This window comes from Nycticebus coucang, chromosome 2 (assembly GCF_027406575.1).
Source record: "Nycticebus coucang isolate mNycCou1 chromosome 2, mNycCou1.pri, whole genome shotgun sequence".
Lineage (NCBI taxonomy): Eukaryota > Metazoa > Chordata > Mammalia > Primates > Lorisidae > Nycticebus > Nycticebus coucang.
This window is the reverse complement of record NC_069781.1, coordinates 184,405,924-184,429,354: the sequence shown is the minus strand read 5'-3', so window position 1 is coordinate 184,429,354 and position 23,431 is coordinate 184,405,924. Positions and strand designations below refer to the sequence as shown.

At 57.4% G+C, this 23,431-nt stretch overlaps 1 protein-coding gene across 3 annotated transcripts; it reads right to left on the bottom strand.

Moving 5' to 3' along the window:
• Window positions 1-8,205: 8,205 nt before the first annotated feature.
• CPNE7 (copine 7) lies at window positions 8,206-19,148 on the bottom strand. Of its 3 annotated transcripts, none has more exons than XM_053555442.1 (15): window positions 18,714-19,137; window positions 16,962-17,144; window positions 14,211-14,285; window positions 13,982-14,056; window positions 13,496-13,579; window positions 13,005-13,094; window positions 12,761-12,859; window positions 12,187-12,273; window positions 11,881-11,940; window positions 11,017-11,150; window positions 10,307-10,361; window positions 9,712-9,763; window positions 9,515-9,648; window positions 9,081-9,317; window positions 8,206-8,661 (listed from the first exon to the last, which is right to left on the bottom strand). In XM_053555442.1, the coding sequence occupies exons 1-15, from the start codon at window positions 18,885-18,887 to the stop codon at window positions 8,524-8,526; spliced, it is 1,677 nt and encodes a 558-aa protein (XP_053411417.1). In that variant the 5' UTR covers window positions 18,888-19,137; the 3' UTR covers window positions 8,206-8,523. The 3 variants fall into 3 exon arrangements, with proteins under 3 accessions (XP_053411417.1, XP_053411425.1, XP_053411432.1); XM_053555450.1 differs by having other exon boundaries at window positions 8,519-8,967; window positions 18,714-19,144; XM_053555457.1 differs by lacking the exon at window positions 8,206-8,661 and having other exon boundaries at window positions 9,210-9,361; window positions 18,714-19,148.
• Between the last annotated feature and the right edge of the window lie 4,283 nt (window positions 19,149-23,431).

Sequence of the window (23,431 nt, the reverse complement as noted above, 5' to 3'; positions counted from 1 at the left end):
TGAAAAAAACACATATGTAGGCTCAAAGGAGTAGGGTGCCGGCCTCATATGTCAGAGGTGGCGGGTTCAAACCCAGCCCTGGTGAAAAACTGCAAAAAAAAAATCCAAAACAAAAAAATGCATGTGTGGAAGCTCTAATCCCAGTGTGAAGATGTTTGGAAGTGGAGCCTTCACGACAGGATTAGCGCCCTTATAAGAAGAGGCACAGAGAGATCATCCTTCTCCCTCTTTCAGCATTGTGAGGGCGAAGCTATAATGTGGTTGTCTGCAGCCCAGGAAGTGTGTGCCTGCACTGTGGGCTGCAGTCCTCAGAACTGAGACTGGCAAGCATGTGCCCCTGAAGCTGCGCTGTCTGTGGTGCCCGGGATGGTGCCTGAGCCAGGCACACAGCCGCAGGAGCTTCTGTATGACCTGCTAACACATTGATTTGTGCCGCCCTGGGCCAGCCTGTCACGAGGAAGCCCAGGTCAGACCGAGAGGCCCTTTCACAGCCCCAACTGAGGTATCAGCCTGCAGCCAACATCAATACCAGAAGAAGCTTCCAGATGACTCTGGCCCCCAGCCACTGAGCTGCCCTGGGCCAGTGGCCTTCCCAGCCGAGGCCCAGATGTGCTCTCCCCACGGACCTCACTCTTGCTCCTGACACAGAGTCAGCATTAAAAAAAATGGGAGTTTTAAGCAACGTTAATTGCAATGGGGTCACCTCTACTCTGCGCTCTAACAAAGTCCCCTTGGGGGCTTGTGTGCACACCCATCTGGGGGTGGATATATGTTTCATGGAAGTCCTGGGGCAGTGTAGAAAAACTGTCCTCCCCAACAGAAAGGGAACCAGAAGACTGAAGATTGACCCACAGGAGACCAGAAGGAAGGCAGGTGGGTTCTTAGCTGTTCTTCAGGGCACTTGCTCCCTGTGGCCCTTCCATGGGGCCTCTGGATAACAAAGCCGCCTTATCTCTTTGCAGTGAGTAATGCAAAGTTTTTACATCATATCTTTGCTTATTCTCAGAAAATCGGGTCAGTGTTGTCATCCTTGGCTGTCATACAACCATGTTATGTAGTTGACATTACAGCTTTTCACTAGGCAGGAATTTCAGTATCACAATTAACTAAAAGGGCTGTGGGACCCCCAGGCTGCTCTGAAGCAGTCAGGGCTGCTCTCCCACGCCCAGGAGTTCATTGCTGGTGCTGGCACAGTGTCTCTGGCACATGGTGGGGGCTGCATTGCTCTTGGTAGCAGCCATGGCCCACCGCAGGTGTCCCCATCCTGGGCACCTGTCTTTCAGGTAGTGCAGTGTCCTGCTGAAGCCCAGATAGCACCTGGGCTGCATCAAGGACACATTTCCTGCCCTCAGACACACTCTGTCCCCCTTGGCTGTCGGAAGACAGACTCTATCCACTCCCAGTGTGGCTCAGGAGTAGCCCTGTGCCCACAAGTTCCAGATGTAGCCAGACCCTGCTCTGTGCACTGCCCGCAGCCCCATGTTAGTGGCCTTCCCACAAGCACAGTCAGAGGATGCTGGTAAGCAGACATGCAGGAGCCGGCAAAGTGGGGTGAGGGGTGCAGGTGCTGCTGGCCCAGGTGAGGAAAGATCCCACGGCTGGCCACTATTGCTCAAGGGCCTTGAGTGGGGATGTGATGAGTGTGTTGTGGTCACCTCAGGCATAAGAAAGGGGGGACCTTGGTGCCACCACTGTGGAGGGCAGCCGGGCAGTGTCCACAGAAGTGGAGACACACAGTGCTGTGTCCAGGAGGGCGCTTCCAGCTCTGCAAGGAGTGACTGTTAGGAGCAAACTTGCCTTTGTCAGCCACGCGGCAGGTTGGGCTGGAAACCCTGGGCTGGGCAAGGACTTTCCCTCACGTGGGACTCGGGGCCTGCCTTTCCCAACACCAAAAGCTGGAAAAGGCTTTGCAGTGATGCCTGTTCTCAAAGCCCCGACATGCCACATTTGTAGGTCGGGTCCCAGCTCAGCACCTGGCCTGTCCCAGCTCATCACTTCTAGAGCCTAACTCAGCTGCAGCTGGAGGGATGAGCCTGTCTACCCCTGGGGCTGCTGTACAAAGTCTCACAGGGGGGGAGACTTTGTACTTTGTTGTTTGGGGGGCTCCAAACAACAACCGGTCCTCCCCCTGCCTGTGGTGCCTACCCTCTGGAGGCTCCGAGGAGGACCCTCCCCTTCTCTTCGGTTCCCATCTGGGGTAGCTACGTCAAGCCCACCCCTACTGTCATCACGTGTACAGGGCCGGCCATACTCAGCCCTTTTCTCTCTCACCAAGGCCACCCTGCTAGGTGCTGAAAAATGAAGAGGAGGGCGGTGCCTGTGGCTCAAGGAGTAGGACGCTGGCCCCATATCACAGAGGTGGCAGGTTCAAACCCGGCCCTGGCCAAAAATGAAGAGGAGCTCATAGAACACTTGTAGGAGGGGACAGCAGATGGGCCTCACTGGTTCAGGCCACTCCCATTTTGAGGGCCTCGATGCTCTGACCCAAGGCCTGACTGTTGGGTGGGGTGTCATCAGGGCAGCACAGCCTGTGTGCATGTGGGGGTGCTAGCTGCACTTTCTCACAGCGCCCTGCAAGGGTGCAGGTGACCCAATGCCCCCTGCTGAGCAGATGCCATGTGGGACACGGTGGTTCCCCTGGGCCTGCACTTCCATAGAAACATACAGCCTGTGTCCTCCCCTCCAGCCTGACCGCCAATCAGCTGTGCCCATAGCCAGTGTGTGAAGTGGCAGATCCTCTTCTTTCTTTTTTTTTTTGAAGATAGTCTCACTATGTTGCTCTCAGTAGAGTGCCATGGTATCACAGCTCACGGCAACCTCAAACTCTTGGGCTCAAGTGATTCTCTTGCCTCAGCCTCCCAAGTAGCTGGGACTACAGGTGCTCACCACAACACCTGGCTATTTTTAGAGATGGGGCCTTGCTCTTGCTCAGTTTGGTCCTGAACTTGTGAGCTCAAGCAATCCACCCGCCTTGGCCTCTCAGAGTGTTAGGATTACGGGTGTGAGTCGCAGCACCCAGTTACAGACCCCTTCCAGACAGTAGCAGCAGCACTGCCTGCCCACGTCTGCCCACTCCGTGCCAGTGAAGGGTGATGTCACTAAGGACCACCCAGTCAGTTGTCGGTTAGCCCTGTTTACATTCAGCAGACAGGGTGGAGAGAACTCAGACAGCTGTCTCCTGAGGCTGGTACTGCCCCCTGGCGTCCACTCACTCTTGTGAAAGCTCAGCGGAGGGCCTCTCTGGTCAGAGCCCCACCCTAGCACTGGTCCCAGACGGAGGTCCCTCGGGGACACCCTACAACAGTCCCAGACAGGACAACAAGGCCTTGGCCTTAGTCCCCTTGGAATAACTCAAAAGCCGCTCCTCTGTGTCGGGGTCTCCTATGGTTTCACAAAAGAGATATCCCAGTGGCCACTATGCAAATGAAGAACCAGGACAGGCCACATCCCTGGGACTCTGAGATGAACTGCCCGTGTTGCTGAGGCTCAGAGCCCCCACCAGTGGGCAGCCGAGTGGGGACGGCCACTTGCATGGCTGCTGATGTTTTTCCCTTGCAGATTCTGCTCATCAGCGTCTCCCATTGCTGGAAGGAAGCTCCAAGTTGCACCCCCAACACAATGTGATCCTTGAATGCCAAGTGCCAGGCCTGGCCAGGCCCACACACCCTGTGGGTAATCAGTACCCTTGGGGCCCTCCCAGGGCCGTGGAGAGGCACAGAAATGCCTGGATCCAGCAGTAGATGCTGGAGCCAGGGCCCCACCTGGTCCAGTGCAGTGGGGGCTCTGGGGCTCAAGCCTGCTTAGGGCAGATTCCTTTGTCACTCTGGCTGGGAAGGTGGAAGGGGATGGTGTCCCAAAGGAGCCCTGGACACAGTCCGGCTGGGCACTTTCCGCTCCACACTGGGACTCTCAGAATGCACCTCTCCACAGTCACATGTGGGAAAGGCACTTTGTGGGCACCTGGCAGGCAGCAGCGGGGTGGAGGGGACTCATGCCTGAGCCTGGGCAGCTTCAACAACAGCTCCAGAAAAGTCTTCCAGGGTGTGGCGGGCTGTTAGATGCCAAGAGTCTTGCAGTTTGCTGACAGCCTCATGTCCTTCTCCTAACCAGCCCCTCCCCTGCCACCTCAGCTTTGTCTCTGGGGCAGAGCCCACTCCACAAGGACACACTAGCCACCATTGTCTTGCCGTTGTCCTGTGAGCCCCAAAGTACAGAGATGCCTGTGTCAGCTCTGGCCCTGGGGTCCTGGCTGCTTTGGCCCTATAGCTTTTGTTCCACAGCTAGTCTGGGCTAGGGTCAGCCCTAGGCCCATGTGTCCTGGCTCCTGCCAAGGGGGCAGCAGTCAGCAGAGGCTGGCCTGGCCATGCTCTGGGACCACTTCACCACAGCCCCTAACCTGAGGGCCCAGAGCAAGGAGGGGAGCCCTGTCCCTACCTCATAGGGCTGGTCTGAATGTTCACTGAATGTCCCGGCCTACACAGGGTCCTGGGCAGGGCATGGTACTCCCAGGCTCCCATGACATGCTCTTGGCCACTTGCCCCACACCTGCTCTGGCCGGCCCCATGGCATGGCCAGCTTGCCCTGCTAAAGGGGACCTGTAGCCAATGGCAACTTCCAGCCCCTCTGTGAGTATGAAAAGGGGCCTGTCTTGCCAGTGGTACTGGGGGAGCAGCTCTCCACCACTGGCCCCTAGCCCAGGACTCATCTACACTTGCTCTGCGTCCGGGGTGCGGGAGCTCACCCAGACCCTGCAAGCCACGCCCTGCTCCATGTGGGAACACCATCTGCCTGCAATGGGCAGGGCTCAGCAATGTGGGCCCAGGGTCTGGGGCTTGTGAGGAAGCTTTAGCAGTCTTCCCAACAGGCGCACGTACGCACACGTACACCATGCAGAGACACATGTCGCTGTGCACCCGTGGTGCCTGTGTGAATACACAAACCCACGTGTGATCGCCCACACATGCTCAGGCAGACCCAAGACCTGTGGGTTCCCGTCTGGGAGTCCGGGGAACCAGGCCCAGCTTGTGGCCGGCTCTGCCTTCCAGGCAGCAGATCCTGGGCCACCAGCTGGATGCTCACACCACGTCCCTTCTTCTGTGAAATGTACTCATAATGGGCCAGTCATGTGGGATCATTATGGGGCTCCAACACAGTGGTGTTTGTGCCAAGCTCAGTGACTGTGGGGGATGCAGAAACACCCCAAACATAAGTGGAAGCCATTCTTGAAGGTGGAGTCTGCCAGGCAGGGGTCTGGGTGCCTCCAATCAGGGCTGGGGCACTGGCAGGGACAGGGTGGGGACAGACAGCTCTTACCCACAGCACTGCTGTGCCAGCCGGTGGTGCTCCGTCTGACAGCCCTGCCACAGCCCCCGCACCAATTACAAGCACTTAGTCACAATTTCCTGCCTGAACATCCTCTGGCAACCGAAGAAAGAACAGCCCCTCTTCCCACCCCCTGCAGCCCACGGCTGAGCCAGAGCCTGATGCCAAGGATGTGGCTGAGCCTGAGTCCTTGGCCTGTGAGGGCTGGCCAAGGCTCTCTACGGGATGCAGGTGGCCAGCAGTGTGGGGGCACATTTGAAACAAAAGGGATGAGCTGGACACAATGGCTTATACCTGTGATCCCAGCACTCTGGGAGCCGAGACGGGTGGATTACTTGACCTCAGGAGTTCGAGACCAGCCTGAACAAGAGCGAGACTCCAACTGTACTTAAAAAACTGAAGCAAGAATGTCTCTCAAGTCCACGAGTGTGAAGTTGCTGTGAGCTATGATGATGCCACAGCACTCTACCCAGGGTGACAGTGAGACTTTGTCTCATACAAATAAAAATAAAATAAAACAAAAGTGATGGAGCGTTGGCTTGGTGTCCCTGAGAACAAGGAAGGCCAGGCCCCCTGTGAAACTGCATTGGCCAAATGGGGACTCAAGCCAGGCTTTGGTGTGTCGCCGGTTCCACGCTTGCACAATGCCAGTAAAAGAGGCCAGGTAACAAACCACACCAGGTCTTTGGGCTTAGAACTACAAAAAAAGTGAATTGACTCACACCATTACCATGGGGCAGGAGCCCAGGAGAAGATTAGCAATGTGGTTCTGGCTGTGCAGTTGCAGTCAGGATGTTGCCAGGGCTGTAGTGTCGGCTACAGGGTGCTGGGCTCACCTGCCGGCCAGCTGGCGTGGTTGTCAACTGGCGGCTTAGCCTGGGCTGGGGCCTCAGTCCCACTCCAGGGTGCTTGGGCTTCCTAACAGCGGGGCTTCCCCAGGGTCATGTCACTAGTGAGCAAGGCAGAGTTCTTAGGCCCTAGCCTTGGATGTCACCTTGGCCCCCAAGTCCGCTCAGATTCATAAAGAAGGATCATAACTCCAGCTACCAATGGAAAACTCATGACTGGAGTTGTTGAACCCCTGAGACAGACTTGTCAGACTGAAGTGACCTGTGCATGGTGCACGGCCCCTGCAAGTAAGAGACAGGTGTGAGCCCTAATCTACCCTCCGGGAAGGGCCCACGACAATGGGGAACTGCAGATGGTTCCTGAAAAGCTCATGCCAGGGTGGCCAGTGTGGGGCTCCGGGCAGTTATACACCTTCTCTTCTGCGTACTTGAAAAACCTACATCCAGGGTGGTGCCTGTGGCTCAGTGAACCGAGAGTGGTGAGTTCAAATCCAGCCCCGGCCAAACTGAAAAAAAAAAAAAAGAAAAACCTACATCCAATGCCGTGTCATACCCACAGTGTTATGAACATGACTTGAGGCGGGAGGAACCCGCAGCTGGCAGGATTTCTGACCATCCCATCCAGGGTTCCCTCCCTGGAAGCCCCTCTGGATCCAGAACTGGATGTCACATCACCTGGTGGGAGACATAGGAACTACTGAAGGCCGGTGGGTCCTGCCCTGCCACTGACCAGCTGTGTGACCTCAGGCAACTCACTCCACTGTTCTCAGGCTCAATTTTGGCCAGGGATGGCATATGTCCACACCCTGGGGTCTGGACGGTGGGTCCCCAGTGGAAAACTGGGCTATCACAAAGGAGGCAGGCATGGACACTGCACGATAGAGTGGCCGGCATCCTCCCCAGCCCACCCTGTAGGCCCATGGGGAATAAAAGAATCATTTTATTTTTACACGTACAACACTGGGCAGGGTTGAGCCACTCTCTGAGATTAGGGCCCAGCTGGTAAGAGTCATTAAGTCCTTACTGCCAGGCTGGCTGATTTGTCCTCTCACCTCAGACCCTGCATCCCAGCAGCACAACAAGCTGGTTGACCACAGTGTCTCTGTGGTGGCCACACGCCTTGTGGTGGGAGATGCTACAGAAGGGGGCTAAGCACAGCAGCTCTGGGGAAAACTGGCCCATCTCAAGGACCTCTGCCCCATCTGACCAAGGGCTGCTCCTCAGGGCCCCCAATGACTGCTACACATCCCCCACCCCATGCCAGTGCTGACCCCCTGTGCCACCTCGGCTGTGCCCTGAGTGAAGCTGCAGAGCCAATACTTCCTGGCACAGGCAACAGTGGCTGCAAGAACCCCTCCTGCCCGGCAGCCACCACACACAGGTGGAAGGAGTTGTACTCTGGAGCCTTCAGAGATACCAGTGATGGCCCTTCCGGAATTCACACGGCAGCCAGGTTACCATGGTGATGCCTATTAGCCCTGCTTAACAGAAGATGAATCAGGAGCTAAAAATAGGCACCAAAGTAGATGGACGGAAGGGCGACTGGACGGGTTGGACTCAGGGTCCAGACAGCTTGTTTATCTCAGATAGGGTAATTCAGGGGAATCTCAACTGGAAACACCAGAAGGGTTGGGAGCCTCAGGCTGCTGGGACTGTTCCGGCTGCAGGGGCACCTGCGTGTGCCCAGTGGTTTGGAAGCCTGTCGAGTACCCCCATCTTGGCTCCTCCTGGGTGCCCCCCCTGCCCCCGCAGACATGGCTCCTGGGAACTCCGGCAGCCCAGGGCCACCTCAGCTGTAGCCCTTGCTGTTGTGAGTCTTGGGCGTGGGGCTCAAGGTCCTCACCCCCTTGGACCCCAGCACCCCGGGCACCCTGAGAGGGTCCTTCCTCTCCCAGATGCAGCCCTGGTGGGCCAGGCCTGGGGAGTCTCTGCTGCACATGTGGAGGCTGGGGGTGCCTGCCTGACCCCCAAGTACACGGAGGCCTCTGCATGGACAGGGGTCAGTAAAAGCACCAGATTGCTACATGGACCAGGAGACCCTTTATTACAACTGAAGCCTCCACCCACAGGCCCCACAGACAGGCAGGAAGGAAGGCTGGGGAGGGAGGTGGGAGGAAGGGGACTGCCCTCCCCCACAAAAGTTAGATGCACAGAGGGCCCCACCTCTAGGGACCCCTCCCTAGCTGAGCTTGGATTTCTTCCTCCTTCAGCCCTGGGGGCCCAAGCCAGCAGGACCATGGGAGACTTCAGGGGGGCTGGGTGGGGACTAGAAGCCTCTGGAGAGGTGAAGGGACCCCGAGACGCTGGAGATAGGACTGTGTGGATGCATGACCTGCTGCCCCCTCCAGGATCTTCATGTTGCTGGGCCTGGGCCACCCTCAGGAGTATGAGCCCCAAGGCCTCGAGGAGGCAGTCCCCGGAGGCTGTAGTACTCCACCACCTGCCTGGGCACCTCAGCCAGCACACACTTGGCCAACGCTGTGGGAGATGCCTGGGCAGGGCCAACAGGGAAAGGACAGCAAGGTGGCACCTGGAACCTTCAGAGCCTGCAGCCCCGTCCCCCACCTGGTCACAGCCCTAGCCTGTCCTTGTCCTGCAAAGTCCGGCCCTCGGCACTGTGGCCACCCCTGACCATAGTGGTGGGGCCAGTGTAGGAGGACACCCCCAGTAGCTGGCCTGTGGCAGGTGAGGTCTTGTGAGGGATACAGACTCATCTGGGTGATGCGCCATCCTGAGGGTGACACACCATCAGCGACCCCCACGTGCTGCTTCCCCAGCAGGAACAGAGAGCACTTACCTGAGGAGCACATGTCACATGGCTGTGTGATGTGAGAGCCCCCTGAACTGGGGGGGCTCTGCTGGGCTGGGTCATTCCTCCCCTGGGCCCCCCACAGCCCCTCTCTCACTCACATTCTTAAGGTCACGGAAGGGCACAAACTGCACAATGTCACGGAGTGCAGGCTCTCCCCTCGGGGCACGCAGGGCACCGTCGTTCCCGTCCAGGATCTGCATGTCGGTGAAGTCAGCATTGCCCACCCCCACGATGATGATGGACATGGGCAGGTGGGAGGCGCGCACGATGGCCTCCCGTGTGTCCGCCATGTCAGTCACAACTCCGTCGGTCAGGATCAGCAGGATGTAGTATTGCTGAGGATGGTGGAGGAGGGCTCACACTGCCTTCAGGGCTGTGACTAAGGGGAGACCTATCAGGCCCCCACGCATCTGACAGCTGCAGGTACAGCTGGGCATGCGTCTTGAGCATGGCAAATCAGCAACACTGACCGAGGGCCAGCCCATTCACTGGCCAACACACACAGACCCTGCCGCCCGCCCCAGGCACCTACTGAGGCTTCCCGGGTGTGTTCTTCCGCCGCTGCCATGCGCGCCACTTTGGAGATTATGGGCGCCACATTGGTGGGGCCGTAGAGCTGGACCCTGGGCAGGCAGTTCTGGTAGGCCTCCACCACTCCCTGGATTCCTGTGGGAGCAGGGGGTGAGCCCAGCCCTGTGTACCCCACCCCAGGCCCACCTTGAGTCCTACCTTCACATTCATCATCCTCAGGGTTGAAATTGATGGCAAAGTCATGGGACACCTGGGTAAGAACAAGAATGGCCAGCAAGGTAGGGTCCCGTGCTCCCCACTGACTGGGGGAAGTGGGTTTGGAGTTTCTGAGGGCCTCACAGGGAAAAGACTCCATGGAAGGGAAGCCGAGACACGATAAGAGGCAGAGCCATGGGACAGAGGGACAAACAGACAGACAGTTCTGAGACACTGCGTTAGCTCCTGGATCCAGCCAGACCTGAAGATTCTAAGTTTCATTAGTTAATAAATCCCCCACACAGCACTTTTTCTGCTAATCCAGTTGAATTGATATCTGCAACCAGAAGATTCCAGACTAACGTTCTTCCCATCTCACAACAGAATTGTGTAGCTTATCTCCAGCCCCCAGAAGCTATCAAGTCCTAGGAGGTCAAAAGTCAGCCTCACTGACCACTAGGCCAGATCTCTGCTGCCCACCCCACCCTATAGCAGCTGGTTTTCAGCAGGAAATGACAGCAACCAGGGATCCCTGGGGAGCAAGGCTACCTTCTGCCTGAGGGACACAAGAAAGGCTACAACTCCAGGGGTCCCCTACCTCATATTTTGGAGGAATCCGAGCTCCAAACCCCAAAGCAGAAAATCTCTTGTCACTGGAAGAGAGGTGGCCTGATCACCTGGGAAACCTGACTCCTGGGGTGGGGTGGGGGTCACTGTAGGTGAAACCAGAGCCCAGGAGGTCAGGGCCCTGTTGGCCGAGGCCTAGCATCACTGCCATGCCATGGGGAGACTGAGGAAGGGGGTGCAGAAAAAACTGGGCCAGGCACAAGGGAAGGGGGGAGCTGGCTTGAGGAGATCCCTGAGTCTGCCTCTTCCCAATGCTCGGCCTCTGCCCAAGCACGTCTGTCTCTGCCCTGCAGATGCCTCCCCTGCCCAGGCCAAGCCACCACTGGAGCTCCATGCCCCTGGTTGGGGCTGGTTTCCTGCTCATGGCCCTCACCCACCCACCCACTCGACCATATGGGAGGACTCGGGGAGGGAGCTCAGGACATCCTCTCCCAAGCCCGGGGCCAGGGCTCTGGGTTACTGCCATGAGCTCAGAGTCTAGCCTGCTTGGGTTTTGCACCTGGCTGCTGCCTGACTGATCACCCTTGGATGAGCTCATGACCTGTGTGCTGATGTGCAGATGGACCCCCACGATGTCTGCAGTCTGCACTATGAGCCTCAGGCAGCTTCTTCTGATGAATGGACAGTCATGATGCCCACCTGTGGGGCCACCAGACCTGACCTGGGATGGAGGGGACGCACCTGTCATAATCCTGGCAGATCTCACCCACGGACACCAATGCCTGCAGGTACTCATTGGGCTGGTAAGGGTTGATGTAGTGCAAGGAGCAGCTGTTCCGAGGGTCCCCATTAGAGGCCGTGAAGTCGATGGCCACCTGCAGGAGGCCCAAGAGCGATGAGCTGAGCTGGGCAGGGTATCTGTATCCCACATTTGACAGGCTGGGGAAACTGGAGCCCAGAGAGGCTGGGACTTGGGGCCTCATGTGTGTGGGGAGCCAGGCTGCACCCAGAGACAATGCTCCCTGGGACAGTCCCATCTGCTCCACAGGGCAAGGAGAGGTCTCCCCAGGCCCTGCCAATCCTTTAGCTCCCTGGACCCTCAGGGAATGCCCTGACCAGGTCACAGAGCTGGGCCTTGGCCCCTGGCATGGTGTCACAGCTCTGAGACAGGCTCTGGGGGGATATCCACCTCTTCACAGCTGCCACCCCCACTCCAGGCTCCTGCCACTGCTTTCCTGAGTCATTCTAGGGTCTCAAACCAGCACATCTGCAAAGGGACATGTGGACAGCTCAGGGGCCCTGGTGCCATGCTATGTGGTAGCTGCAGCCTGGGGCTTGTCTGTCCCTGGCATCCAAGTGCTCACTCCCCCTTTTCCTGTTTTTTTTTTTTTTTTTGTCACTGCTTCTGTAGAAGTGAAGCCCCAAAGACACTGCCTCCAGGATGGTACTGGCTAGCTCCCTGCTCCACCACACCTGCTTTGTTATCTGCATAAACAGGGACCCTGCCAGAAAAACCTAGCTCAGATGTGGGGATGGAGCTGCCTGGAGGGAGCCTCCATTTCTCTACATGCCTGCCGGGCGCCCCTTCCACTCTGTGGGACTTACAGTGCAGTGAATCTGGCAGCCGCCCATGATGTAGTCCAGGAAGGAGTAGACCCTGTGGACCTTCCAGGCAGCAGTGTGGGCAAGGCTGCCCAGGACGCCCCCAGGAGACAGGCCCTGCTAGGGGTCTGAGAGGAGCCCCTGCCCCATCCCTTCTCCTCTCCTCTCCCCCTTACCCATCCCCCTCCCCACCTCCTCTGACCCTGGGATAGGGATAATCTGGAAGAGGCTCACCCTGCCCAGCCACCCTACAGAGCTCAGGCAGGACCAGCAGAGCCCCCTCCCCACCCAGGCAGGGCCTGGCCTTACCTTCAGGTCCGCTAGAACCACCACCCCTGAGTTCTTGTAATTGCGTTTCTTCTGCCTGTACTTGGCGTTCACACAGTCCCACTGGGCCTGGGCACAGGACGGGCAGGGGCCCCAGGCCACATTGGCAGCGCCTGGCACCATCCCAGGGTGACCTCTCTCCACCGGTGAGTTCAGGGCCCACCCCGCAAGGGGGGATGGGCGTGGCCACCATGGGACCCACCATCCCACCGGGAATCAGCCGGGGACATGGGGTGTGGGCCAGATGAGGGTCCAGGTTATACCTCATGTGTGGCATGCCCTGCCACACAGTGCCCAGCCACCTCTGAAGCCTGTGGCCTGTGGCCTGTGCCCAGGGACACGGGCCCTGCAGTGGGGGCAGAAAGGAGAGCCCAGGGCAACCCCCACTGCCTACTGCTGCAGGCTGGGCAGACCCTGGGGAGAATTCCCTGCACACCCCTCCAAACCAGATGCACAGACCCCAGCCCAGCGTCTCCCACAGATAGGTCCTGTTTTCACAGCCTCAGTGGTGGAGCTGACAGGTGCGGAACAGCATGGCCTGGAGCCTCCCACGCACCTGGTCCTCCTCAAAGGCTCTCTGCATCTCCGCAAAGGTGGTGGAGAACTCTCCAATGAAGTCGTGCTTCCCACGGGAGTCATAATCCCAGACCAAGCCCTGGGAAGTCCAAGACTCTCAGCCACATGCCCCAGGACACCAGACCCTGAGACCCGCCCACCCCCAGCCTAGACAGCTCAACCACCTGCCACCTTATGCTACCCTGGCCCCCCCCACACCAAGAGTCTAGAGTGACCGGCCTCACCTTCAGGGGCCGCATCTCCTCGCAGCTGCATAGAGAGCTCAGTGACACGGTGAAGGGCTCCCACACAGGACTGAGGTCATTCTTCACGACCTGAGGGCCAGGAGGGGCTGGGGAGACCTGGGAGGCCCCAGAGCCCTGCAGAACCCGGAGTCCAGCCCTTGGGGCTACAGGTCCTGCCATTGCAGTGCCCGGAGAGGCCAGGCTGAGGTACAGCTGGCGGGGGCTGCCAGGTGGGGACAAGGAGATCACCGCCAGACCCCAACCTTCATAGCTTTTGCCACATTCTCGGGCCACCTGGAGTCCCTTCTCTTTAAATAGACTCTTTTTCACTCAGGCTAATTTATTGCAAAAGAAAATGCTCTCCGCTGTAACTGACACCCCATTTTACTTGCAGGGTAGAAGGTGTCCCTAAAAATAACTGTAGTGACAACAAACAAGTTTGTGGGATTTCAGCTGTGGAAATCCCATCCCCAAGGCCCCATCCCATTCACCTCTGTCCGGTACACCAGTTGCTCTGACTGGTCATCGTTGACTCGGAACAGCTCAAGAAAGGGGTCGGATTTGCTGAATAGGTCCTGGAAGGAAGGGCAGGGGGTGCTGGCAGGACAGGGCACTCTGCACTGCCCGGGTGCCACTGCACCCCACAGAGCCTCCTTGGGAACAAAGTGAGGCCAGCGCAACTGCACCCAGTCCCAATCCCTCCATGTTCGAAGCAATGGCCTTGGGACTCCCAGGTCTGTCTCCCCGTCACTGTACGGGGTCCTGAGTGCTAAGGGCAGTTTCCAGGGTCACAAGGTCTGGACCCTGATCTGCAGCCCAGAGCTGCCAGGCGGAAGCAGCAGTTGGGACTCCACTTGTGTGACACTGTCTCCAACTCCATCAATGCCATCTTGCAGGTGCCGCCACCAGCTGGGGACCCCCACCCCCAAGGTGGGCAGACATACTTACCTGCCTGTGGGTGCCCCACACTCCCTCACCTTGTCATCCAGCTTCCTGGCCCGGAAGGAGAGTTGTACGTAGCCATTGTTCCCAGAGATGTCCTCAGCTATCACCTGGGAGGAGCCAGGCCAGGGCTTCCAGCTCAGCCGGGTAGGGCCTGACCCAGGCACACACAGACCCTCCTGGCCACACCCTCACCACCATCCCACTCAGGGCCCCCAGCACAGGGTTGGGGGGCCTGGTAGGAGACTGCGGCCAAGGCCTCACCGTGATGGTGGACTTGCCGGCGTTCCTGCCAAATTTCAGCAGCAGTGGACGTGTCATTTTCTTCTGAGCCACAATCTGGAAGTCAGAAATGTCAGGCAAGGGATGGGTCCCAAGTCCTGGGACACTAACTCACCCTCAGCCTGTCCTCTGGACTGTGTCCCCACCCGCCTCCCCGAGGCCCACACCCTCGGCCCTCCCATTGCTCCCAGGACATCTATCCCCCTTCACTGCATAGAGACGCTGGACATCACGCCCACTCGTCAAGTGAGGAGTGGGAGGCTCAGGGCAGCCTGGCAGCTGCAGTGGCTCTGACTCTTTGCACTGCTCACCGAGAGGACCCTCGTGGGAGGGCAGGGGAGGTATGTCCGATGGTGTGCTGGCTGCCTGGACCCTCATGCCCAGCATGTCCCTGGGGTCTCTGCTCCCAGCCCAGGCTTTCCTCTCTTTGGCAGCCCCTCTGTGCACTTCCTGCATCGGCTACAAGCCCTGACTAGGGCGTTGCTGACACATGGGCACAGGCGGCTCCCAGAACATGCCAACTGCTTGGCAGAGCACAGCGCTGGCAGGGGCTATATGGACCTTGGGGCTCCAAAGTCCTTGTCTGTAAGTGGGAACTGTGCTAACTGCCACTCAGTTCCCGCAAGAGTTAACACAGAGGCTCTGTCCATGCAGGGGACTATCCCTCCACACTCAGGAGTGTCCTCAGCAAGTGGTGTGTGAGGACCACTCTCACTTGCCCAGCATGGCCCAGCCCACACCTGCTACTGGCTGGCGGACATAGTGGGGTCACAGTACAGGGGCTGAATACAAACCAGAGAGAGGCTCTCACCACCCACCATCAGGGCTTGCCTGGCTGCAAGCTTCTGAGCATATTGGAACATTCCGTGCAGAAAAGAAAACAGATCCCAGGTAGGGGGAACAGAAGAGTTCAAAATAGGCTGAGGGGCTGGGAAAGTTCTCTTAAAGATGCAAAGGAGGGAGACTCAGGCCAACCCCCCTCAAGATATACCCCTATTCAAGGATTTTACTTCTGGGCTCCCAAGACACAGTCTGCCTCACACGTGGGCCTTTCCTGCTGTCCTGTACATCCCAAGGGCAGCTGCCAGCACCCTTTATACAGACACCATGATAGTGCTTGAAAGAAGGTCTGAGCCTACCCTGGCTCCATCCCACCCACCTCCCTTTTCTGGCAGCAAAGCAGGTCCTTAGTGACGGACATGGCTCACCCAGGTTTGGTGACAGTCTCCTATGGGGAAAATAGGACTGCTGGTTTGTGTTAACACCTAACTTTCTATTTTTATTTTTTTTGAGTCCCACTTTGTCACCCTCAGCAGAGTGCCATGGCATCACAGCTCACAGCAACCTCAAACACTTGGGCTCAAGCAATTCTCTTACCTCAGTTTCCCAAGTAGCTGGGACTACCAGTGCCCTTCACAATGCTTGCGTATTATTTTTTAGAGATGAGGTCTCACTCTGGTCTCAAACTTGTGAGCTTAGGCAATCCACCCACCTCCCAGACTGCTAGGATTACAGGCGTGAGCCACCTCACCTGGCCTGACACCTAACATTTAATAAGCTCTTTCTACCTGGACTGAGTGCTCAGTTTACTTGAATCAGATGAGGAACCAGATGTCTGGGCAGAGTTCAGACTTGTTCAAGGTCATACCACAAGGATTTGAAGCCAGAAACCTCTCCCTAGGTCACCAAGTTAGGTGCCCCTGCTAAGCCCATCTGGATGGCTGCAAAGCAGGAGCCCTGACACACAGATGTGTGTTCATACATGCACACACGTGGGGATCCATGCATATGTCCATGCATACATGGGTGTCCTGCCTGAACACGTGTGAACATAGGGGTGTTCATATACGTGTGTCTAGGTGTGTGCTGCCTCTTCCATCTGCACAGTGAGCACTGGTGGCTCATGTGGCCCTGCTCTGCCACTCTCAGGAAGGGCTGTGCCCTCCCTAAATCTCAGTTTCCTTATCTGAAAAATGGGGATGACAAAAAGATCCCTGGGAATCAGCCCCGGCCTGTGCAGCAATGGGGGATGAGTCAGACTGACATTATGTTAAGTAAAAGAATCCTGCATCAATGAGGACATGCTGTGTGATTCATGTACACGAATTTCTAGAACAGATAGAACGAGCGGGACTGGCTGGAGAGGGGTGATGGAAATGTTCTCTGACGGGGTGATGGTGAGCTGTATGCCACTGTCTAAGCTTGTCAGTCTCAGGCCTGAAGATTCAAGCACTTTATTGTATGTAAATTATATCTCAATAAAAAAGAAGGAACTCCAAGGCAAGTGGTGAAAATTAAATGTGCAGCACAGATCCTGTAACAGACTGGTGGCTGGAAAAACCCATTGTTCTACTGACAGTGGGGTATCTAATGGGGACATTTAGCCAGAGGACTGCAGGTGGGGCCTCTGGAGGGGCCTCTCCCTCCTGTCATGGAAGTGAAAAAAGCAAATTGCAGAACAGAGAATGTAATTTGTGTTTTTCTTAAAAAGAGAAAAAAGAGAGATATGAGAACATCTCTCTCTGGAAGGTGCCCAGGGGCAGGAAGGAGGCATTTTCGGCATGCCTATTACACTTCTGAGGTTTGAATGTATTACCCAGTTCAAAATTATATCTTAAAAAAGCTAATAAGGAAATTTTCAAGAAAAGGGCCCTGTGGTGCCTGGCATGGTTGGGAAGTTTGACCGTCACTACTCTGGGCTCCCTGGCCTCCCTCCCGAGGGTGGGCACCCACCTGCCCCAGGGTGCACTCCATGCCTCCCAGGAAGTCGTCATCCTGACAGCTGAGGCCACTGGGCCCATGGGTGTCGTACACCTCAAAACGAAGCTTCTGCGCCTCCTCAAAATAGTAGTCAAGTGTGAAGACTTTGGAAAACATGGGGTGCAGGCTGCTCCGGACCACCTCGGTTCTGCCCACCTGCAAGCAACACCCATGAGCTGACCACACTGCACCTCTCAAGGACGAGTCCAGGGCTCCAGTCCAGTCTCTCCTCCCACTCATTTCCAGGCCACACTGTGGGAAGCACCTCCCAGCCTTATCTGTGTCCACTCCTGGGGGCACTCCCACAGCCCTAATACCCTCCTGCCAGCCCAGGGCTCCAGCTTCTCTGCATCTTCTCAGCTCACACCCATCACCAACTGCTTGGCCTCACTTCACAGAGGCTCAGAGAGGAGAGGGTCCTGCCCAGGGACACTCCAAGTCACAGATGGGCTAGGAGTTCAGCCCTGGGCTGGGCAGCCGCAGCACCTGGCTGAGCAGGAAGGGGACCCTTGAGTTCACCAGCCTCTCCAAGTTGTGTGCCCCATCTAATGGCCCCTTCAAAGGACAAGTAAGGCCCATAGACTTCTGTGCCACCCCCAGGACCACACAGACCTCTGCACAAGTCACAAGGATTTAGGGCTGGGGCCCCACCTGGAGGAACTGAAATGGTGAGCCCCCCAACTCTCACCCCAGCCCCATGGTTGGGGCAGGACCTTCATGCTGAAAGTCCGTGCCTTGAAGGGTTTCTCAGCCTCATGAAGCTGATGGCCCAGAGATGAAAGGAGATGCCACCAGGTCAGAGCAGTGGACTCAAAGAGTTGATCCCAGGAAGTGGGCAGGGAGATCCCTAGTAGGCCCCCTCCACTGCCCCGCTATCACCTGGCCTCCCTGACCTCACTGCCTCCGAGGAACCGCCAGAGCATGAGAGCTCCAGGTTCTCTTGGGAGAGCTCTGGTTCGAGTCCAAGCTCCTCCAACCCTCAGATGGCTTCAACCCTCCCCCCCATTTCACGCGCCTGCTTCGTCGCTGTTTCTAGCCCTTTCGAGGTGAAGCTGCGCGTTTCAGGAGAGATGAAGATGGAGAAAGTGTTCTGTACCGCGCAGAGCCGGCGGACAGGCGCCGAGGGTGTCCAGCGAGAACTAGAGTTACAGAGACACCGCCCCCCACCTCTGCCGCAGTCACCTGGGGTCGCTCAGGACCAGCGCCTGAGTCTGGAGGAACCCAGGAGGCGCCGGTCGGGCAAGTTTCAGCCTCTAGAGCGCCCGGGGGCCGCTCCTCCACCTCGTGGGCGGGGAGCCAACTGAAGCCAGGTACTCTGGGGTCCACGCAGGCCGGTGCAGGGGCACCCTGTAACCCCAGTCCGGCCCCGGCTCCTCCACTCGGCTGCACACCTGAGCCCCCGTCCTCTTCTGCGCCCCTTGACCAGGCTCCCATCCGCACCTCCAGCCTAGGCGGTTAGTCTGCCCCAAGGGCCCCCCACCTGGAGCCATGGGCCGCACACCCGTCGGGAACACCCAGTCTCTACCTGGACCCCTTCTAGTCTAGCCACTGATCCCCTCCCCACAGCTCCTGGACACCCCTCTCTCCATCTGGTAACCCCACCCTGCCCTGCGCTCAGCCCCATATCCCAACGCCCCTTCCTGGTGGCCACTGGCCTCCTTGTGTCCACTTGGGTCTCGGCATCTGCAGCTCCCGCTCAGCACCCACTTCAGCCCCTGGCCCTACCTGCACCCACTGGCCCTGCGACTGCTGCAGCAGCACCACGCTGGGGTCGGACTTGGTGAGCGGGTCGCGGTCCAGCAGGTGCCGGCAGCTGAGCCGCAGCTCCACCTTCGAGGCGCAGGGTGTGGGCACCATCCCCCGGGCCGCTGCCGCCCCGCGCTCGGAGCCCACGCTCATGCTCCCGGCGCTGGCGCTCGGGGACCCGGCTGGGCACTCGGAGGGGCCGCTGCCCGCAAGTCAGCGCCGCTGCGGCGCCGGGGAAATGGTGGCCGGGCCAGGCGTGGCCGCGCTTCCCGCATGCCTGCCTGCCGGGCGCCGGCACACGTGGCTCGGGCGGCAGCCACCACGCGGGGACTGTAGGGGGTGGGGCGTGGCTGGGGATGGGGGTGCAGGGGAAGGGACAGCAGGGGGCTTGGCCAGTGAAGCAGTGGCGGAGGAGGGGGCGCTTAAGCCAACCCCTCTGCCTGGCAACTCCCGCCGAGGGCCGAGCCCAGTTTACATTCCCAGGGGAGCCTCGGAATGACAGACTGGGGGTCAGGGGTCGGGGCGCGCCTCCCCGACCGTGTCTGTTCCCGGCCAGGAACCGACGACTGGGCCTGCCCCGAGCCCTAGCGCCGGCTTCCACCCAGCAGGCCCCTTAGGTTGGTGGGGTGCCACCAACCCCCACTTCCCAGCTCTGGGGACTTTGAGACTGGGCACATCAGTCAACAAACACTTTTTGTTATTCTGGAAACAGATCCATGAAGGCACTGACTTTGGGGTGACAGTGTGTTCACACAGCAAAAACCATGTGCACCCCCTAAATTTTTTTGAAGTAAAAAACAAAACATGGGGTGGCTCAGTGGGTAAGGCGCCGGCCCCATATACAGAGGGTGGCGGGTTCAAACCCGGCCCCGGCCAAATTGCAATGAAAAAAAAAAAAATAGCTGGGCATTGTGGCAAGCACCTGTAGTCCCAACTACTGGGGAGGCTGAGACAAGAGAATCGCCTAAGCCCAGGAGTTGGAGGTTGCTGTGAGCTGTGTGATGCCATGGCTCTCTACGGAGGGCAATAAAGTGAGACTCTGTCTCTACAAAAAAAATTTAAAAAAAAAAAAAACATAAAAAAAGGGAGCATTTAGTGGTCTGGGAGGGGTTTGTGTCCCTGTCAACACCTCTTTCAAGCCGCTTCCTGTGCCAGATGTGGGGGGAGGTTTGGGAGGGCACTGATGCTGAGGGCCTGAGACCCTCTCTCACAGAGCCAGGCCTGCGGAACCTGGTGTGGGTGGGCCTCAGGCAGCTCCTGCTCAGGCTCAGCCTCAGCTCACACCCCTAGGACAGTGATGGGTGTGGACTAGGCATTGCACTGGTTTGGGGCTGGAGGCCAGAAGGAGAGTCCCCTTTATTTGCAGGACATGGAGTTGGGGGCAGAGAGAGATGAAGCCCACCCGGTCCCATCACCCCTGCCACCCTGGCCTCTGTGCAAAGCTTGGGATGCTGACCACATTCTGGGTCACCAGCCACCTCTGTGCAGACAAGGGTGAGAGGATTGGCAAGGGTGTGCTGGAGTTGGCAGGCACCCCCAGACTGAGCCCAGACAAAGGCCTTGATGTCACCTGAAAACTGCCCCCAACCACCGAGGACAGCCTCGCTGGGCCAGACACAGGAAATGAGACACTCACCCCCCATATATTCATTATTGTCCTGCAAGAAATAGTAACACCTGTTCTCTGTCAAAATATGTGATAAGGGCCAGGTGCGGTGGCTCACGCCTGTAATCCTAGCACTGTGGGAGGCCAAAGAGGGTGGATTGGCTGAGTTCATAGATTCAAGACCAGCCTGAGCCAGAGCAAGACTTCATCTCTAAAAGTAGCCCACCGTTGTGGCAGTCGCCTGAGGTTGTTGTGGGCTATGACATCACAGCACTCTGCAACAAAGTGAGACTCAATCTCAAAAAAAAAAGGGGGGCGGCGGCTGTGGCTCAGTGAGTAGGGCGCCGGCCCCATATGCCGAGGGTGGCGGGTTCAAACCCAGCCCCAGCCAAACTGCAACAACAAAAAAAGGAAATATATGATAATGCAGATAAATACTCAGTACTATTACCATTTCCATATCTGCCCTTCCAGCTCTTTTCCATGCAAATTCATCTTCATTAGTTAAAAAAGGTGTCTCCAGCTTGGTGCCTGTAGCACAGTGATTACAGCAACAGCCACATACACCAAGGGAGCAGGGTTCGAACCTGACCCAGACCAGCTAAACGACAATGACAACTGCAACAAAAAATAGCTGGGCAGGCTCAGTGCCTGTGGCTCAAGCAGCTAAGGCGCCAGCCACATACACTTGAGTTGGCGGGTTCAAATCCAGCCTGGGCCCACCAAACAGAAAAATGACGGCCGTGGGCAGCACCTGTGGCTCAAAGGAGTAGGGCACCAGCCCCATATGCCGGAGGTGGCAGGTTCAAACCCAGCTCCAGCCAAAAACTGCCAAAAAAAAAAAGACGGCTGTAACCAAAAAATGGGCAGGTGTTGTGGCAGGCTCCTGTAGTCCCAGCTACTTGGGAGGCGGAGGCAGGAGAATCGCTTGAGCCCAGGAGTTGGAGGTTGCTGTGAGCTGTGATGCCATAGCACTCTATCTAGGGCAACAGCTTGAGTCTCTGTTACAAAAAAAAACATAGCTGGGCATTTGGCTGGTGCCTATAGTCCCAGCTATCTGGGAGGCTAAGGCAAGAGAATCACTTAAGCCCAAGAGTTTGAGGTTGCTGTGAGCTGTGATACCACAACACTCTACTGAGGGCAACGTAGTGAGTCTCTGTCTCAAAAAAAAAAAAAAGGCATCTCCAAGGCCTGGGCTCACTGGCTCAGGCCTATAATCCTAGCACTCTGGGAGGCTGAGGCAGGTGGATTGCTTGAGCTCACTGGTTTGAGACCAGCCTGAGCAAAAAAAAAAGGGTGTCTCCAACACTCAGAGCCTGGCACGTGCTGGAGAAGACCCCAAATTGTGGCCTCTGCCTTGGGCTGTGATCTCTGGGCACAGAGACAGCAGTGTCTGTTTGCCAGTGAGACGGACTGGACTCCCAATCCCATAGTGCTAGGGGCTAAATAGGATGACCACACCAGGGTGCAGGGCTATGCCCTGCTCACAGTCACTGCTCACTAGTTACTAGATGTCACTGAGCATAGTTTTATTCACAATATTATATCCAACGGTTAAACCCCAGCCCCCCTAGTCACAGGATTTTGATTGACACAGCCACCCCTAACTCCATGGTTTTCCATTTAGGAGCTTAGAAATGGTCAGTTTTGAGGGCAATGAAACGTTCTTGCCTACATGCCCCGTGAAACTTCTGTGACGTCCAGGACTCACGTAATGTGGTTTGAGCCCCAGGTGAACAGGGCCTTGGGAACCACGGTGCCTGTGAGGGTACAGACTGGTGACCAGCAGGGTCCTGGCAAGTACTTTCTCCCTGTAATGCTCTGCACCCTTCACCCCCCTGTCCCTTCACTGCATAGACAAGCCTTGGAGGAGCCCCCCACAGGGTGCACCAAACCTACACTGCAGCCATCTAGGCAGAGACCCTGAACATACACCGCTCATCGGGTGTGGGCAGCAGGCGTCAAGGGAAACAAGGTGGGAGAGTGTAGGCATCTCTACACAGAGGGCCAGGAAGGGGGCTCTCTCTGAGAGCAGGGTTCTTACAGAGGGAGGTGTGGCCAGAGCATGGCAGGGGAGGAGGAGGGACGAGTGGGCCCAAGAGGACCTAACCTCACTTCCAGGGCAGAAGCAACCGTAGGGGTGTGTTACTCAGCTATTGCTTCATTACCAATTTCCCTAAAACGTGGTAGCTAAAACATTCACCATCTCTGAGTTCCTGTGGGTGAGGAAATAGGGCATGGCATAGCTGATCAATGTGGCTTGTGGTACAGGACAGGACGGGAGACTCAGTAAAGGGTGGGATGGGCCTCTCATCTCGCTTTCATCCGCCCTGGTTACGGGAACTTGTCACAGGGCTGCCCAGAGAGCACAGCCCAAGGCAGAGGCCACAATTTGAGTGCCCATGGCTTCTGCTGTGTTCCATTAGAAGCAAGTTGCTAAGTGTGGTCTTACCTAAGGGAGGGACCTAGGGTGTGGGCATCAGGGGGCATAGGGTTAACTCAGGGAGATCCGAAGGAGCTACCACTCCAGAGGTTGGCAGACAGAGACTGCATCCATGGGGGTGGCATCCTTAGGCTGGTCCCAACTGATGGACATCTGGTTTTATGCTTGTTTGACTCATCTCAGGCTTTTGATGATATTCTGGGGGAGAGCTGGCCTAGAATGACATAGCTACGTTCCCTCCGCCCTTTGGTCCCTTTCATCAGTAACCTAGTTTCGCCTCCATCTCCCCAGGAAGGGGTGAAGGGGGATTCTTCAGAAGTGCAGCACTGGCCATGCACTGCGCCACATCCTATTTGGCCCCCAGCACTATGGGAGTGGGAGTCCAGCTGCAGATGGGAAACCGAGGCTTAAAACTGTACAGGGCTCTGCTGAGGCCCCCAGTGGGCAGTGGCAGGGCCAGGTGTGATGCTCTAGTGTGGGTTCACACAGCCTGCCTTCTGGGGGGGGGGGCCCTGAGTGGGCTATGGAGGCTAGAGCCCTGCCCAGGAGCTGGTCCAGAGAAGGCTGTGCAAAGCTGTCCCTCTCTTCCAGGCTGCCTCCCCACCAGACAGCCCTCCACTGCCCACTTCCCAGACTGTGAGAAAGGCC

Bases quoted from the DNA above. Each gene is read 5' to 3' on its own strand.
- CPNE7 (XM_053555442.1), bottom strand. From the start codon at position 18,887: ATGAGCGTGGGCTCCGAGCGCGGGGCGGCAGCGGCCCGGGGGATGGTG. The intron at 14,057-14,210 runs GTGAGGCCTTGG...GGCTCCTCCCAG, and splicing joins CCGGCAAGTCCACCATCACG to GTGATAGCTGAGGACATCTC. The intron at 10,362-11,016 runs GTGCGTCCCCTC...CCTCTCTTCCAG, and splicing joins ATCTGCCAGGATTATGACAG to TGACAAGAGATTTTCTGCTT.